At 41.2% G+C, this 19,278-nt stretch overlaps 1 protein-coding gene across 2 annotated transcripts in view; it reads right to left on the bottom strand.

Moving 5' to 3' along the window:
- glra3 (glycine receptor, alpha 3) overlaps nucleotides 1-19,278 on the bottom strand; it is a 257,459-nt gene that overhangs the window by 13,976 nt on the left and 224,205 nt on the right. Inside the window, exons 8-9 of one of the 2 annotated variants that reach the window (XM_063049478.1) lie at nucleotides 16,865-17,005; nucleotides 16,272-16,391 (exon numbers count right to left, since the gene is read on the bottom strand). In XM_063049478.1, the coding sequence (XP_062905548.1) occupies nucleotides 16,272-16,391; nucleotides 16,865-17,005 (261 nt within the window). The remainder of the gene's footprint in view (nucleotides 1-16,271; nucleotides 16,392-16,864; nucleotides 17,006-19,278) is intronic. The other variant, XM_063049479.1, reaches the window with a different exon arrangement.

Raw genomic sequence — 19,278 nt, 5'->3', positions numbered from 1 at the left:
GGTGCCTTGATATGATTCCAGGAAACTTTGCCTCACAGCAAGAGAAACCTGGAACTGTTTGTCCTAAAAGCTATAGTAGTTTGGGGAATCAATTAAAATGGATCAAAATACAATAATGGCATTAGAGAGGCAGACTCAAAGTGAAGAGATAAGGTTAGAATACAGGCCTGACTTGGCCATGGGAGTATGGTGTTCACCTTTGGTCTCCCTACATAAGAAAGGATGCACTTGGCCAAGAGACTTACTAGACTATTACCAATTTTGCCATTTATGAAGTCACTGAGCAGAATCAGAACTGTTTTTTTTAGATCTCACCAAAACTTACAAAATTCTTAAAGGGCTTTATGGTGGAAGTATCTTTCTTTTGAATGAAGAGTCTATAACCAATGGGCATAGATTGAGAATGAGGGATAGACGATTCTCCACACATGGAGAAATTTCTTCATTCAGAAAATGTTGAACCTTTGGAACTTTCTATCCCTATGAGCTGTGAAGGCTTTGTCTTGAATTCATTCAAAACAGATATTGAAGGACTTCCAGGCATTAGGGGAATTGACATTTCCAGACAGGATTTGGCCTACTCCTGTTCTTATTTCTTATAATCTTATCAGCCAAACTATGTTTATAAATTCCTATAAAAAGTAATTTAAACAGAAAATAATTTGTTAATTATCAAGGATATCCGGCACTTGATGTTGATGACAAGTTACTCTTGAATTATGTAGGGCCCTAATAAGCTCCCAGCTAGAATACTGGATAGAGGCCTGGCCGCCATATCTAAGAAAGGATATTCTTCTGATAAATGGCTTCACCAGAAAGATTACTGAAGTGAGAAGACTGTCCCTGGTATTAAAAATAATTGGCTTGTATCTCAAGAGGTTGGATGAATCAGAGGTAATCTCATTGAAGAGTGAAAAACACTTATGGGGCTTGACAGCATTTGGCCCTAGTTCATCTGGAACCACAGAATGCAGTCTTAAAACAAGGAATGACCATTCAGGACAGGGATGAGAAGGATCTCTTCACCCAGATGGCTGTGATTCTTTGGAATTCTCAGCCCATGGTTGCTGTGGAGAGCCAATAGCTGACTATATTCAAGATGGGTTGATAGATAAGTAAACATTATGTGGTCATCTACTGCATCCGGAGCTACCGGCATGGCCTACTCTACATTGATGAGACATAATGTAGATTGGGGGACTGCTTTGACCAGCACCTTCACTCTATCTGCAACAAGCAGGACTTCCTGGTGGTCAACTATTTTAATTCCACTGCCCATCCCCTTGACCTATCAGTCCATGGCCTCCTCTACTACCACAATGAGGCACTCTTAGGTTGGAAGATTGACACCTCCTATTCTGCCTGGGTAGCCTCCAACCTGATGGCATGAACATTTACTTCTCTAACTTCTTGCAATTCCCCGCCCCCCCCACCCTCATCTTTTTTCATTCCCAACTCTGACTCCCTTATCTTTGCTTCACTCCCTGGTGCCCCTCCTCCTTCCCTTTCTCCCATGGTTCACTCTCCTCTATCAGACTCCTTCTTCTTCAGCCCTTTACCTTTCCCACCTATCCCCTCCCAGCTTCTCACTTCATCCCCCATCCACCTATCTTTTCCCTCAACTCTCTTCACCTATTACCTTCCAGCTTGTACTCCTTCCCCTCTCCCCACCTTCTTATTCTGGCTTATCCGCCCATCCTTTTCCAGTTCTAATGAAGGATCCCAGCCTGAAACATCTACATAGACGCTGCCTGACCTGTTCGGTTCCTCCAGCATTTTTTTGTGTGTGTGTGTGATAGGAATTAGGGATGTGGGGTCAGTGGAGAGAAATGGTGCACAGCCAAAAAAAAGTCAGCCATTGAATGGTAGAGGGGTTGAATGGCCAAGTCTTAGACTCATGGATTCATAGGGCACTACTGCACAGATACAGGCCCTTTGGCCCATGTAATCTGCCTAGTCTCATAGCCCTCCATACCCCTCCCATCTGGCTACTTATCCAAACCTCTATTAAATGTTGAAATGGAAACCACATTCACGACCTCCACTGGCAGCTCATTTCAAACTCAGCGTGAAGAAGATTCCCCTCATGTTTGCTTTAAACATTTAACCTTTCACCCTTAACCCATGACCTATGATCGCTAGTAATCCGACTCCTGCTTCTATTTTCTGTATTGTTACCTGCACATGTATCTTTGATTTAATTTCCCCCTTTTTTTTAAAACAGATAGCATCAATTTAATCAGAGTTTCAGCTTTAATTATACTGGGATTCCCCCAGAGACCACACTTATAATGATGGATACCTGTCAGACATTTGATAAGTGTTGTTTCTGGGGCAGTATAATGGTTCAGTAGGCCATGCCGCCGCCTCTCAGTACAGGTGACTCAGGTTCGGTCTTGATCTTGGGTGCTCTCTGTGTGGAATTTGCACATTCTCCCTCTGATAGCTTGCATTGCCCCACTCCTCCCAGTTCCCTCCCACATCCAGATTTGCCACTGTAAATTTCCCCAAGAGTAGGAAGGTGGGAGCAGAAACAAATGGGCATGTGAGTGAAAATAGATCACAGGGAGAAACAAGCAACACACATACACAATACTGGAGGAACTCAGCAGGCCAGGCTGCATCTATGGAAAAGAGTAAACAGTCGACAGTTTGGGGCAAGACCCTTCATCAGTACATCAGTTTCATTTTTAGAAACTTGCAGAAGGAAACTAAGAAGGTTATTAGGAAAGAAGAGACGAATTATGAAAGGAAGCTGGCGACTAATATCAAAGATACTAAAAGCTTTTTTAAGTATATAAAGGGTAAAAGAGAGTCAAAGGTAGATATAGGACCAATAGAAAGTGACGCTGGAGATATTGTAATGAGAGATGCAGAGATGGCAGAGGAACTGAATGCGTATTTTGCATCAGCCTTCACAGTGGAAGACATCTGCAGTACACCGGACATTCAAGAGTGTCAGGGAAGTGAGGCTTGCGCAGTGAAAATTACGACTGAGAAGGTGCTCGGAAAGCTTAATGGTCTGAGAGTGGATAAATCTCCTGGACCTGATGGAATGAATCCGCGGGTTCTGAAGGAAGTAGCTAGAGAGACTGAGGAGGCATTAACAATGATCGTTCAAGATTTGACAGATTCTGGCATTGTACCGGATGACTGGAAAATTGGAAATGTTTCTCTGCTATTTAAGAAGGGTGGGAGACAGCAGAAAGGAAGCTATAGACCTGTTAGCCTGATATCAGTGGTTGGGAAGTTGTTGGAATCAATTGTGAGGGATGAGATTAATGGATTACCTGGAGGCACATGGCAAGATAGGCCAAAGCCAGGAGGTTTCCTGAAAGGAAAATCCTGCCTGACAAACCTACTGCAATTTTTTGAGGAAATTACAAGCAGGGTGGACAAAAGAGATGCAGTAGATGTGGTGTACTTGGATTTTCAGAAGGCCTTTGACAAGGTGTCGCACATGAGGCTACTTAGTAAGATAGGAGTCCATGGAATTATAGGGAAGTTACTAGCACGGATGGAGCATTGGCTGATTGGCAGAAAACAGAGAGTGGGAGTAAAGGGATCCTATTCTGGCTGGCTGCCAGTTACCAGTGGAGTTCCATAGGGGTCACTGTTGGGACCGCTGCTTTTTACGATGCATGTCAATGATTTGGACTAAAGTATTAATGGATTGTGGCTAAATTTGCCCATGATACAAAGACAGTTGGAGGATTGGGTAGTATTGAGGAAATGAGAGCCTGCAGAGAGACTTAGATAGTTTAGGGGAATGGGCAAAGAAGTGGCAAATGAAATACAAACGTACAATGTTGGAAAGTGTATGGTCATGCACTTTGGTGGGAGAAATAAACGGGCAGACTATTATTTAGATGGGGAGAGAATTCAAAATCAAGAGATGCAAAGGGACTTGGGAGTCCTTGTGCAGGATACCCTAAAGGTTAACCTCCAGGTTGAGTTAGTGGTGAAGAAGGCGAACGCAATGTTGGCATTCATTTCTAGAGGTATAGAATATAAGAGCAGGGATGTGATGTTGAGTCTCTATAAGGCACTCATGAAACCACACGGAGTATTGTGTGCAGTTTTGAGCTCCTTATTTTAGAAAGGATATACTGACATTGGATAGAGTTCAGAGAAGATTCACAAGAATGATTCCAGGAATGAAAGGGTTACCGTATGAGGAAGGTCTGGTGGTTCTTTGGCTGTATTCCCTGGCGTTCAGGAGAATGAGGGGGGATGTCATTGAAACATTCCAAATGTTAAAAGGCCTGAACAGTTTAGATATGGCAAAGTTATTTCCCATGGTAGGGGAGTCTAGGGCAAGAGGGCACAACTTTAGTATTGAAGGATGTCTATTTAGAACAGAGATACGGAGAAATTACTTCAGTCAAAGAGTGGTAAATCTGTGGAATTTGTTGCCATGAGTGGCTGTCGAAGCCAAGTCATTTTGTGTATTTAAGATAGAGATAGATAGGTTCTTGATTAGCCAAGGCATCAAAGGATATGGGGAGAATGCAGGGGACTGGAAGAATTGAATCAGCTCATGATTGAGCTGAGGTGAGAGAGGGAAATAGGAATGGAGAATGGTGCGGGGGGGGTGCATTACTGGATGTTCGAGAAATCAATGTTCATACCATCAGGTTGGAGGCTACCCAGACATCGCAGCAGTAGAGGAGGCCATAGATTGACATATTGGAATGGGAGTGGAATTAAAATGGGTGGCCACAGGGAGATCCCGCTTTCACTGACGGACGGAGCGTAGGTGCTCAGCGAAGCGGTCTCCCAATCTACGTCGGCTCTCATCAATATATAGGATGCCACACCAGGAGCTCCGGATACAGTAGACATTCCTAACAAATTCACAGGTGAAGTGTCGCCTCACCTGAAAGGGTTGTTTTTGGGGCCCTGAATGGTAGTGAGGGAGGTGGTGTCGTGATAGGTGATAGTACTTGTTCTGCTTTCAAGGGTCAGTGCCAAGAGGGATGAATGGACTAGGGAGTCATGTAGGGAGTGGTCTCTGCGGAAAGCAGGAATGGGGGGGGCGCAAGGGAAAGATGTGTTTGTTGGAGGGATCCTGTTGGAGACGGCAAATAATGCTGTGGCAGTGGGTCTAAGTGAGCACGTGTTCGAAGAGTCAGAGGGCAGCAGGGATTGCAGAGCGGAAGCAGTGAGAGAAGGTTTCACTGAACTCACAAGGACATAAGTGGGATAATGGGACCAATCAGATTGCTCTGGAAGCCAGTATACACTGATGGGTTGACTGGCCAGCTTCTGTATTGTAAGGAAATAATATGAAAATTTATAAAAAGAGGACAGGAACACAGGCTGAGATTATAACCAGATTAGCGTTGATCATTAATAAATTGTGGAAGACTATAACACCATTCGACATAGGAGCAGGATTAAGCCATAGAGCCTATTGAGTTTGCTCCACCATTCCATCATGGCTGATTTATTTTCCCACCTAACCCCATTCACCCGCCTTCTCCTTGAAACTGTTAACACTTTCATAATCAAGAACCTTGCAACCTCCACTTTAAATATACCCAATGATTTGGCCTCCACAGCCGTCTGTGGCAATGAATTCCACGGATACACCACCCTCTGGCTAAAGAAATTCCTCCTCAACTCTGTTCTAAAAGGACATCCTTGTATTTTGAGGCTGTGCCCTCTGGTCCTAGACCCCCCAGTATAGAAAACATCCTCTCCTATTTTGGGCTTTTAATATTTAATAGATGTCAATGAGACTCCTCCCCCCACCCCTCATTCTTTTAAACTAAGGCCCAGAGCCAATAAGTCATATGTTAACCCTTTCATTCTTCAAATCATTCTCGGATGAACTACCAATTTCAGAAGTGGGATGAGTAGCCAACTCTTGCTTCTAACATATGCATCCATATATTGTTCTGACACGTACTTGTCACAGTTTGGGAATCAGACTGGGCTCTGGTACTGTATCATGTGCTCTATTATCTATTGTATCAGGCCACAACTGCTCTGATTATCCTTATACACAAAATGCAGAGCATTTCATCAACTCGTCCATCAAAATTTTAGGTAATGATGTAAGTCTTGGATTCTCCAGCCAAAACACTGTGGACACTACACAAGCTACAGTGGTTCAAGCAGGTAGCTCAAGCTCAGCTTCTCAAGGGCAGTAAGCAACAAGAAGTAAATACTGGCTTTGTTCATCCCATCCACATAAAACAATCAGCAGTGCAATGTTATTCTGTGACATTGCCTGGCACCTGTGGAATTACTGGTGGAACCAAATAATTCCACAGCTATCAGCTGATTTTGCTGAAAGAAGTCCGATCCTGTTAGAGGGAGGGGAAGGGTTAAATGGGTGACTAAACCCAACAATGCTGACTATTCACAAGTATGGTGACACAAACTCTTTGCCCTCTTCAGTGGAGTACTGAATAAATGAGGTGTAAGGAAAGCAAACGTAATAAAGTTCAAAGTTCAAAGTAAATTTGTTATTAAAGTTAGGTGGTAGCAATGATACAGAGGTTGAAGTCCTGCTGTGTATTATAATAATTAACACTCTGACACCTTCCTATGAATTCCACGCCGGTGTGAACAGGCTCATTAAAGTAACAGGCAAAAATTTCATAGGCAGTTACTATTAAAAACACACTCTGCAACTTCAACTGAGAAATCTTTTGGAAATGATTCATTTCCAGAGACATTTTTACAAACAGTCAGTCGCATCGGCTAACTTAAGCATTTTAGAAGTGATTGCTAACTGAAATATAAAGGGTGTCTTAAAAGGGATAACAGAGTAGGAAAAGAGCATGACATATCAAGTGGAAGAATCAAATTGTTTTTCATAACAATTGAGATATCTTTTGACTTGATGATTTTTCATGTCAAATACCTGGCAGAACTGATGTTCAGTCTGTAATGTTACTTGTTTCAGTGCACTGACCCATATTAAACACAAAAGCACTTTCATACAAATCCAACAGCCTATACAAAATCAGGGGAGTTCCATTTAGATAACACAAGAATGTTAGAGCATTAAAGAGATAATGCTGACATTGAGACACTCAAAACAGGAACACATACAGAACAACCATCACAAGGGAACTACAAATGGATCACATTGAGTAAAAATCTCATATTTTGCTCCTCAAATTGGACACAATTCTAAGGTACCTCTCCTGTCGTCAGTGGTCGTTGGCCCCAAAGCTGGGTTCAAATTACAATTACTCATGAATGCAGTTTTGTGCAGATTTACACGGCTTTTATTTTTTTTAATGATCTTGGATTTCATTCAACTTTCTCAATGTCTCTTTTGGTTTCACTGATCAAGGAGAAACCTAGAGTGCCCTCTAGTGCTCCCAAATAAATCTTTCCACTCACTGTGTTCATTGAGAATCAGACATCATTTTGGGCAGATTTACTTGCCATGTTTTCCTAATTGAAAAAGTGTAAATTTGGGCACATTGCACACAATCTTAGACTACAATTAACTCCTTTAATGTTGCTTTCTTAGGATAAATCCATAATACTCACTGTAGAAAAAAATAGAATTAAAAATGTATTTCTTCATGTCAGTATATAAATTCTCTTCTTGAATTGTGTACAAATAAAAGTGAGGAAGGGCAATTTAGTTCATTTAGTTCATCCCTCCCCTCAGTAACCGTAAACCTTGGCTAAATTAATCCTGAAAGTTGCCCATTTCCTTTAATTCCTTGTCATTTGCTCAACTAGTTAAATATTAGACAAGGAGTACGAAATTTCATTGCGGTGAGCATCTTGAAAACCTAAAATCTCCCAGATTCAGATCTATTTTGTTTCCCATTTGTCAATTAACACTGAAATAACCAAATTCTCTTTGGGGGAAGAAGGGAGGGGTTGGTCCCTTAACATCACATGCTGATCAACTCTCCTTGTTCCCTTATATAGAAATGAAGATCACCATTCATGGATTAAATATTGGAGCAGATACCTGGAGATTTTTGTACAGATTCACTCAATAGGTTTGGAAAATAACTGAAAATAAAATAAGGGAAATGACATATTAAAATTCACTGCTAGTACACCACACTTAATATTGTAAGACAGTGCAGGGTATGAAACAGTGGGATTGTAACCATTTTCATTGAAACCAATACCTATTAAAATGAAGTTATTCAGATACCATTAGGATTTAAATACACTTATTTTCAGGTTTTGGGACATAGCAGTATGGTGCTAATACCACTGGATGGCGATTTGGAGAAATTATACCACAATGGCTGGGAAATTTAAAAACATGAATTCAACGTGGATTTAAAAGGCTGCAATCAGTATTGGTGACTGAAATTATTGTTTTAATGCGAAAACCCACCTAGTACATTCATGTCTATTAGGAATGAAAATCTGCTGTCCCTACCTGGTCCGGTCTATGTGTGACTTCATACTCACAGGTAAAGAGAAGGCTATTTTAAAAAAAATTTTATTTAGAGATACAGTGCAGAACAGGCCCTAAGGCCCAATGAGCTGCACCACCCAGCAACCCACATATTTAACCCTAACCTAATCACAGGACAATTAACAATGACCAATGAACCTACTGTTTTTGGACTGTGGGAGGAAACCAGAGCACTTGGAGGAAACACGCCCGTTCACAGGCAGGAACGTAAGGGATCGAGGTCCGAGAGCAGGAAACGACCAATGTCCATCCCTGCTGCTCCGCATCACTTAAAGCATCGAGCCAGATTAAGACGTCAATCTGATAAACAAACTGGTGTTCAGCCCCACTGTTCCATGCCAGTCCCCCATCTGAGCCCGTCCCATCTGCCTGAGATTGACTCATCTTCGTTCCTTCTCGGTGCTGCCATTAGGCAGGAGGTACGGGAGTCTTGGATCTCACGCCACCAGTTTCAGGAGCAGTTATGGCCTGCAGCCACTGGGCTCCTGGATCGGCTTCACTCAATTTTGCACTGAACTGACCCCACAGCCTGCGGCACTCTTCCAGGAACTCCACAGTTCATGTTCTATCTATAATTTGTTTACCTTTTTTATTACTTGCACAATTTGTTCTTTTTATTGTGCACAGTGGACGTTTGTTGGGCTTTGTTGTGTGGGGGTTCTCAATGGATTCTATTGCCTTGTTTTGTGGCTGCCTGCAAGAAGCTGAATCTCAAGTTTGTATATGGGATATATACTTTGATAATAAATGGACTTTGATCTTTGAGTGAGATACCAGGAATCTAAGCGTCAGCCAAGGCTTTTGGGGAGATGGAAGAGTGAGGCAAAATGAAGGGTCAACTGGAATATGTTCATCAGTAATTAAATAAAATTGTAAAAAATGTTCAAGGGAGATAGAAATGATGGGTAGAAATAATTAAGGAAAATCTAAATCTGAAGGACATGCTTAGTTCCTATGTAAAGTAGTTTTTAGTGACTCATTCAACTATACAGGATTAATCCTGTAATGTAGAATTAATTAAGTTATGTCAGATAATGTCATAACATTTAGTTAAAACAAATTGCTAGCTCAGAAAGAATCCAATTTTCCTTGGTCTTTTACAGCCTTGAGCTAAGATCCTGGTGGATTATTCTGGTGGTGATAGATTGATTGGTCAGGGCATGAAGGTATACAAGCAGAAGGCAGGAGATTGGGGCTGAGAGGAAAAATGGATCGGCCATGACAAAATGGCGGAGCAGACTTGTTGGGCTTAATTCTGCTCCTATATCTTATGGTGTTAACAGTTTCTTATCTGAAGCTGCGAGTTCCTAACTGCTTTAGCAAGACTCATGTAGAAACATTGAACACTGCAAAAAGCAGCCAGAAAGGTAAATCACGAGATGTGGAGAGGATGTGTTCTATTGTAGGGAAATCTAGGATTAAAGGGCACAGCCTCAGAATGGAAGGACGCCTGTTTAGGACAGAAGTGAGAAGGAATTTCTTTAGCCAGAGGGTGATGAATCTGTGGAATTCATTGACACAGACAGCTGTGGAGACCAAGTCATTGGGTATATTTAAAGCAGAGGTTGATAGGGCCTTGATTAGACAGGGTGTCAAAGGTTACAGGAGAAGTCAGGAGACTGGGGATGAGAGGGATAATAAATCATCTATGATTGAATAGTGGAGCAGACTCAATGGGCCAAATGGTACTCTTATGTCATATGGTCAGTCTGATCATGTGATGCCATTGGTGCTTTCGGTTAAAGTTATTTTATCGTATTTTCATTGAAAACAGTATAAACTTACCAATGAACATTTAACCCTCCAAATGGGTCAGTGTAATGACTATAAATCTTCAGGTATAATACAAACTGAGCTAGAGCAAATCAAAGGTACAGAAAAAGAAACATAAAAATTTGCTTCATTTGTCACATGTATATCAAAACCTACAGTGGAATCCGCCATTTGTGTCAAATTTAAACAGCGAGGATTGTGCAAGAGTTGGCAATGTTTTCAGCACCACCATAGCATGCCCAAACTCACTAACTCTGACCCACACATCTTTCGGATACGTGAGGAAATCTAACTGGTCATGGGAAAAAACTACAAACAGAGGCAGGAATTGACCCAGAATTTAAAGCTAGTGCTGTATTAGCAGTACACTATCTGCTATGCTGAACATCTTTCTGAAGGTTCATATGAAGATGTTGAGAATGACCTGTAGACCAGGTACATTATTCCTTGCTCCCTTCGGCATGGTCAACATTCCTGATAACTTTACTAGCGTCCCCCTGCTTCCTAACCATAAAACCATAAAACATAAAAGCAGAATTAGGCCAATTGTCCCATTGAACTTACTCCACCATTCCATGATGGCTGATTTATTATCCCTCTCAACCCCATTTTCCTACCTTTGCCCCATCATCTTTGATGCCCTTACTGATCAAAAACCTAGTAATCGCTGCTTTGAATGACTTGATCTTCAGAGCTATCTGTGGCAATAAATTCCACAGATTCACCACCTCTGACTAAAGAAATTTCTCCTCATCTCTGTTCTAAAGGGACACTTTTGTATTCTTGGGTTGTGCTCCCTGGTCCTAGTCACCCCCACTATTGTAAACATGTTCTCTATGTCCACTCTATCCAGGCCTTTCAATATTCGATAGACTTCAATGAGATCCCCCCCTTATTCTTTGAACCTCCAGCAGGTAAAGAGTAATATAGCTCTGATGATACACAGTAATCAAACCAGTAATGGTTGTACTAAATGGTGGATCACACTATAAATGGTGGCCTACTCTTGTTCCTAGTTTGTATTTTTATTATACTTTTTTGATAGATCACTTGAAATCTATTTCTGCAGCATGTGATACAGTGTAAAGAAAACATGCCCCAGATAGTCATGCTGTCAATAATGTAAGAAGCTACTTGCCCAGGGATGACATAAATAGAAGAAAAATATTGCATATCAGATACTTAATCAGTTATTTGTACCGAGAGAAAAAGATACCATCTGTTCACAACATATGCAGCAGCTAGTTGAGAAAGCTTTCATTTTGAATGGTAAAGATCCCCTAGATAAATATACTTAAATCCACCGTGGACCGTCTCAAACTGAGCTGTGAAAGGAGGATTGAGCTTGGGGCTAGCAACTCTATCCTATAAAAACACAGAGCTATAAGGCTACAGAACCACCAAAAATAGCTCCATTTATCTCATCCCCAGGACAGGAAGGATCTTAAAAGATAGGCTACACGGGGTCAAAAAGTGGTCAGAGGACTCTGACCAGCTTCTATTGGTGACCTATACCCCAGTAGGGTAATGGGCTTAAAAAAACAGATTGTTTGACTTGGAAAGTTTTAGAAAACATTTGCTAATGTAGATCACCGAATGGCAGCAATTACTATCGCTATAGCATTCATGTTTAACCCAGCTCCTAGTATACAAATAATAATTCTTATAGGATACATAAAGTATTAACCACCTGTACAAATTTGATGATGTTTCCTAATGAAGAGTCTTAGCCTGAAACACCAACTCTTTATTCCTTTCCATACATGGAAGTTGCAACAAAGCAAGACTTAACATGCTCCAGCATTTTGTGTGTGTTACTCTTAACAAATTCCCAATGCCTTGATAACTTGCCTTCAATTCCATAACACTTTTTAACTGGTTTCCTAATGCCGTGCTTTCAATAATTAAAATCCAACTGATGTGACCTCTTGAGGATTACAAAATGATCACAAATTCCAGTTTACAGGACATAACAATTTCACTATGAACTGGAATGTTAACCCACACAGTAAAATACAGATGAAGCCACACTCAGGTTGGAGGAACAACACTTTATATTCCGTCTGGGTAGCCTCCAACCTGATGGCATGAACATTGACTTCTCTAACTTCCGTGAATGCCCCACCTCCCCCTCGTACCCCATCCGTTATTTATTTATTTATATATATATATATACACACACCTTCTTTTTCTCTCTCTCGTTTTTCTGCCTCTGTCCCTCTCACTATACCCCTTGCCCATCCTCTTGGCTTCCCCCCCTCCCCCTTTCTTTCTCCCTGGGCCTCCTGTCCCATGATCCTCTCATATCCCTCTTGCCAATCAACTGTCCAGCTCTCGGCTCCATCCCTCCCCCTCCTGTCTTCTCCTATCATTTCAGATCTCCCCCTCCCGCTCCCACTTTCAAATCCCTTACTCACTCTTCCTTCAGTTAGTCCTGACGAAGGGTCTCGGCCTGAAACGTCGACTGTATCTCTTCCTAGAGATGCTGCCTGGCCTGCTGCGTTCACCAGCAACTTTTATGTGTGTTGCCAGTAATATATCATCAATTTTTTTTAACACTATTCATCCAAATCCAGTGACAGCTATCCTTTGCATGTATAAAGCATTATGTACAGTATCTCATTATATAACAGTGTTGAAATCTACCTACCACTACCTATGTACTGATTTCAAAACAGTAAGCATTATATTACTTTCGGTACACTTCTCACTTCACTGATAGTTAATTATCAACAATGACCTTCAATAGATATAAATGTATTCATGAAGCATGTCTCCTAAATAGTTTCAATTTCAAGGATGAGATTATCACAAATGCGATTTATATTTTTTTCTCCACATCGAAGTCTCACCCTCTTTTCATTACTACCTTCAGGGAAGAGATACAGGAATCCAAGGATGCATACGCAATGTTTTAGGAACAGCTTCTTCCCTCTGCCGTCAGATTGCTGAACTGTCCGTGAACATTACTTCAGTACTTTGTTCTCTTTTCACACTACTTATTTATTCACAAATATTTCTTATTGTTACTTAGAGATTTTCCTATGTATGGTACCGTACAGCTGCTGCAACACAACAAATTTCATGACGTACGTCAGTGATACTAAATCTGATTCTAATTCACTATTATGGTAATTGGGAAATGGTAAGCTTCAAAAAGAACTCATCATCTCTTGTTTTGTGGAGCTGTTTTAAAGAATTATATGCATCATTGGCAAGAGTAAAATTCATTACTTATCCCTAAGTGTCCTTGAGTAGATGGTAGCGAACTGCCCTCTGAACTAGTATGAGGTTTATAGATAGGGTAAATACAAGCAGGCTTTTTCCACTTAGATTGGGTGGGACTGCAACTAGAGGTCATGGGCTAAGAGTGAAAGTTGAAAAGTTTAAGGAGAACATGAAGGGAAATTTCTTTTTTCAGAGGGTCATCAGAGTGTGGAATGAGCTGCCAGTGCAAGTGGTGCATGCAAACTTGATTATAATACTTAAGAGAAGTTTGGATAGATACATGGATGGTAGGGATATGGAGGGCTATGGTTCCCGTGCAGGTAGATGAGAGCGGGCAGGTTAAATGGTTTGGCACAGACTTGATGGACTGAAGGGCCTGTTTCTATGTTTTACTTTTCTATGACTCTACTGCTACCACAACATAACTGAATTGCTTTCTTGACCATTTCGGGCAGCGTTTAAGAGCCATTCTCTTTGCAATAGGTTCGGCATCACATGGGGGTTGGACTAGGCAGTTCAACAGATTTCCTACTCCGATGGTTAGATGTGTAGTTTTGTGATCGATACACACTTAGTTAACTGAATTTCAATTCCACAACTGCGCTGCTAAACTTTAAATTCAGGTCTCTTACAATCTAACTCCACCATGGACAGTCCCAAGCCCGGCTGCGAAGTAGGAGAGTTGGGCAAGGGTCTAACCCATTCCACAAAATCCCAGAGCTACAGAAATGCCAACAGAAACTCCAAAGACCTCATCCCTCAAAGAGGAAAGGTACTCGAAGATGGGCTACACCTGGGGACAACTTGAAAGACTGGCCCAGGGCAAAGGACTCTAGTGAGCTGCTGTCAGGAGCCTATCTCCCAGTGGAGATGATGGCTTTAAGCAAGCAAGCTCTAACAATCTAGCCTGGTAATTTAACTAATCCTCCAAAGAAGCTTATGGCCTCAGCAGAGATTTTATGTTTCTATTGCTACTCATGATCTATAAAAAACTCCAGTGATATTGTGGAAGTTGCAACAAAGCAAGACTTAACATAACATCCAGGCAAGGATGGTTTACAAATAGCGTGTGGTTAGCTCAAGCAAGAAAGGTCTTTGACGAGAACAACTTCCCTTTCCACAATGGCGGTCAGAGCCATTTGGCATACGGAGACAAGATAAGGATGCTAGGGTGTCACTTACTATTGATGAATTACCTTACTAATTCTTAAGTATTTTTGGTCTTTAATGCATAGATTATATTGGCTAATAGGTAGTTGATCACGCAAATAAGGAATTTGAATATACACAAGGTTACCAATTGGTCAGTATCTGTATCAATCATGTATAAAAATTGTACTTATTTGTTCAAACTTCAGAGCAGTGTGATGACAGGATCTACGCTGTTCTCCTTGTACTCAAATAAATAAAGTGGGACTGAGAAACGAGTGTGAGTTTTCAGGGTCCAGTTAATCAGCGATGAAGACATCAATAGAAGGCATATCTGTACTGTGCCTGCTCAACAAACTTCCTCGAGATTACTGTGGATGTACGAGATTGGAAATGAAAGCCTATGAAGGTGCTATGCAGAGTCATCTCAGATTTTCTCACTCCACAGGAGCATGCTTGCCTGCTGAATTTCACATTTAATTCAGAGTTCCAACTTCCACAGTATTTTACTAACACCTGGAGGAACTCAGTGAGTCAAGCAGCATCTGTGGAGGCAAAGGGATGGTCAGTGTTTAAGCTCAGGATCCTATCAAGATCAAGATTTATGCAGGATCACATCCAAAATGTCAGCCATCCCTTTGACTGCACAGGTGCTTGTCCACATGCCGATTTCCTCGTGCAGTTCCTTTGTTGCTCCATATTCCAGCATCTGCAGTCTCTTGTGTCCCCACAGTATCTCACTCATGTTTTAATATAAACAACTTATTGCCTGGAGTCCTCTTTGGGACTAACACAAGTTTTGCTTTCCTTTTATTCAAGTTCTAATTAACTTTAACTAATTACAAAAGGACTTTGTTTCTATTTCAGTTTTTTGAAGGGATGTTAACATGAATCCTTCTCTACTATTTGTATAAAATCCTATTAATTAATTTTGAAGAAGAAAAAGAAAGATATTCCACAAAGCCTAACAGAGCAGTTTACGGGCTTTCTGGATGGAAATACGACATCTGAGTTTCCAGCATTACCACAACGTCAAAAAAATCAAGATTAGTTTACTGGATGACAAATACTTTGGGATGGAATAGAGACTTGAATGACACTATTAATGTTTAAGTCTCTGTTGTACTGCCTGCTGAACACCATCCCTAATACTCTTTAAATTCTATCAGAAATATGATCCATGGTTCCAAAATATGGGGTAAGCTTCAATTTCCATTTCTTTGACTTTAAAATTAAAAAAAGAACACATTTTGTGGATACATTGAACACAAATTTCACAATAAATGTCAGTGATACATAAACCTGATTCTGATTCATGGAAATAGTAAACTTGGCCTGTTTTTGATGTTGGTTACTCCTTTTTTATCTCCATCAATTTGGTTCATAATTTCCTTTTGCAGTTCATCACTCCTCAAGCTGACTCATTTACATCTGGTTCAATGGAAAATGGTAGATGCAATTTGTTTCATCTTTACAAGTGCAAAACCCTTTTGGGGTGGATTGGGAGTTGGGATGGTGACTGCTAAAAACCTAACAAGATAGGTACCTTGAAATGGGACCATGTTTTACCACAAATGAACAGTAAACAGACTACAAAGGGTGACAAGTCCTATTGGTACAGACAAGAGGTTCAACAAAAGGACTTCTTTAGTTATGATTTCTTAAATCACATGACAAATGGGACAGCTGCTTGTCATTTTACCCTGAAATTTGAACTGTAGATTTGTGCCAGAGTCCCGTAAATTGGTTCGCTGTTTCTCAAGCCATTGCTACGTCGCACCGTGTCTATGTTTTCATTTCCATCAAGCATCCCCTCAACATTCTTTCATCAAAAGGGATGAACAAATAAGAGAGACAGAAAGTTATTTATTAAGGTAATGAACATGTCTAGCCAGTGGGGCTTCACTGACCTCCACAAGCTTAAAAAAGACATTCTTGCTAAAGTTGCATATGCATGAACATTACTTGTGGACCAAAAGTCATTCAGTTATAGGTCCTAAATATGAGACTTTTCACCAATGTACGTAACATGCTACCCTTTAGTTGTTTCTGTAAATGTCATGTTGTAAAGTGCGTTTGAAGGGGATTGCTAGGAGAGATTACAGCTAAAAATGCAACAGGCAAGGCAGAGATTCAATTTTATGGGGTTGGGAGATCAAAGGTTGTAAATGTGTTTGACAGTCTCTGCTTGAAGGTCTAGTGCACTATTACTGGGCAATAGAGGCTGCATTATATGACAGAATAGAAGGACCATGGACCCTTATCCAGAATGGAGTTAAGAAGAGTGTTGCTGACCTTCCGTTTCCTCCTCTGAAGACGGAGGAGCTCTTTGTGTTGCCTTGACACAAAGTTAACAGCGGCGTATTCCAGAAGGGCAGAAAACACAAACAGCAGGCAAACCGCCATCCAGATATCAATTGCCTTGACGTAGGACACCTGCAGTGAGCAGAAGGGAATATTAGCATCTTGCATCATAATGGCAGGCTGAGAATTAAACTCCAGAGAGTTGCACAAGAGAACTCTGTGTGTTGAGAAAGATGATTAAATAACTCAAATTTGTGACAATATTTTATATTTGACTGATTTGGATGATATATGTATGTAATTTTACATCTCATATATTGGTTATTACCTACAACGGTTAATTTAAGCCATAGAACCATAGAACCATAGAACCATAGAAACTACAGCACAGAAACAGGCCTTTTGGCCCTTCTTGGCTGTGCCGAACCATTTTCTGCCTAGTCCCACTGACCTGCACACAGATCATATCCCTCCATATACCTCCCATCCATGTATCTGTCCAATTTATTCTTAAATGTTAAAAAAGAACCCGCGTTTACCACCTCGTCTGGCAGCTCATTCCATACTTCCACCACTCTCTGTGTGAAGAATCCCCCCCTAATGTTCCCTTTAAACTTTTCCCCCCTCACCCTTAACCCATGTCCTCTGGTTTTTTTCTTCCCTTGCCTCAGTGGAAAAAGCCTGCTTGCATTCACTCTATCTATACCCATCATAATTTTATATACCTCTATCAAATCTCCCCTCATTCTTCTACGCTCTAGCCATAAGACAAAGGAGCATAATTAGGCCATTTGGCCCATCAAGTCTTGATGGAATGGCCGATCTATTTTTCGTCTCAACCCCGTTCTCCTGCCTTTCCCCATAACCTTTGACACCCTTACTAATCAAGAAACTATCATCCTGCACTTTAAGTATACCCAAGGACTTGGTGTCCACAGTTGTCTATGGTAATGTAGCCCACAGATTCATTACCTTCTAGCTAAAGAAATTTCTCCTCACCTCTGTTCTAAAGGGACGTCCTTCTATTCTGAGGCTGACTTGGCCTCCACCAATTTTAAGATTAGTGGTGTTAGTTTTAGCTCAAGAGGCTGTGGCAAAGACTAAGGCTTAAGCTATTGAATATTGAAAGGCCTGGATAAAGTGGATGTGGATAGGATTTTTCCAATAGTGGGAGCGTCTAAGAACAGAGGGCACAGTATCAGATTAGAACAAAGCTGAAGAGGAATTTCTTTAACCAGAGAGTGTTGAATCTGCGGAATCAATTGACATAGAAGGCTGTGGAGGCCAAAGTTTTGGATGTACTTGAAGTAGAGTTTGATAGGTTCTTGATTAGTAAGATCATCAAAGATTATAGAGAGAAGGTAGGAGAATGGGCTTCAGAGGGAAAATATACAGTATCAGCTATGATAGAATGGCAGAGCAGACAGACTCAGTGGGCCAGATGACATAATTCTACTCCTATTTCTTATGATCTTATTGTCCAGCCTACACATGCAGTCACTTCTTAGCCTCCACCCATCTCATAGAAGTCACTTGCCACTCATTTCTAGCTCTTCACCTGCAGCCTATTTAAACCCAACTCTCATCCACAGTCCTTATTCCTTCATTGATCCAGCCAGTTTCAACCAGTTGCTCCTAGCCTTCAGTTATCTCATTGCCTGTTGTATTTAGTATTGATTTCTCTTGTTTTGTGGCCCCTCGTGGCTTGTTATATTGCAGACTACTATTAATTTTATCGCTCAGCGCTTGACTGTCTCTGCTGCTTTGCTTTTGGGTCAAGTCTCCTTTACATTTTCTGACAGGATGAGTGAAATATTGATTGACCCAGCAGAGTAGGCTTGCTTAAAGGACGTCATCCGTTGGCAGGAACATACAATCCAGAAGCAGCAAGGAACCATTGTCCATCTGCTCGCCACTCTCAAGCAACTCTCCCCTTTGATGCAGCAACCCCGTGCCAGTCAACTGCTTCTCTTGGAGCCCCAGATTCCAGTGCCAGAAAGCTTCAACGCATCTCTAACCTGACGCCACAGCTTCCTTTCTCAGTGCGTTTTACATTTCAAGCTCCAGCCCTCTCTGAATTCTACAGACTGAGCCAAGATTCCCTTTATCATCTCTCTCCTGACAAGGTGAGCTCTGACCTGGGTCACTGCTAAATGTGACAATGAAAACCACCACTTGGCAACAAACGTGAGGGTTTCACTGCTGAGATGTGCCATTTTTATGAGTATTTGGGAAGTGGAAGGGAATCAGCAGATTGGATATTTTGCCCGTGTAAAGGTTCACGCTCTGTGCTGGATTATACCATGGAATTCAGGACCCTCATGTTGGAGTGTGGCTGGAATGCAGAAAAACAAGCTGTCTAGCAGGGAGATGCTCATGGCATTTGAAAGGTTCATTACTCTGTC

This window comes from Mobula hypostoma, chromosome 5 (assembly GCF_963921235.1).
Source record: "Mobula hypostoma chromosome 5, sMobHyp1.1, whole genome shotgun sequence".
Classification (NCBI taxonomy): Eukaryota; Metazoa; Chordata; class Chondrichthyes; order Myliobatiformes; family Myliobatidae; genus Mobula; species Mobula hypostoma.
This window is presented reverse-complemented; position numbering and strand designations above follow the sequence as displayed.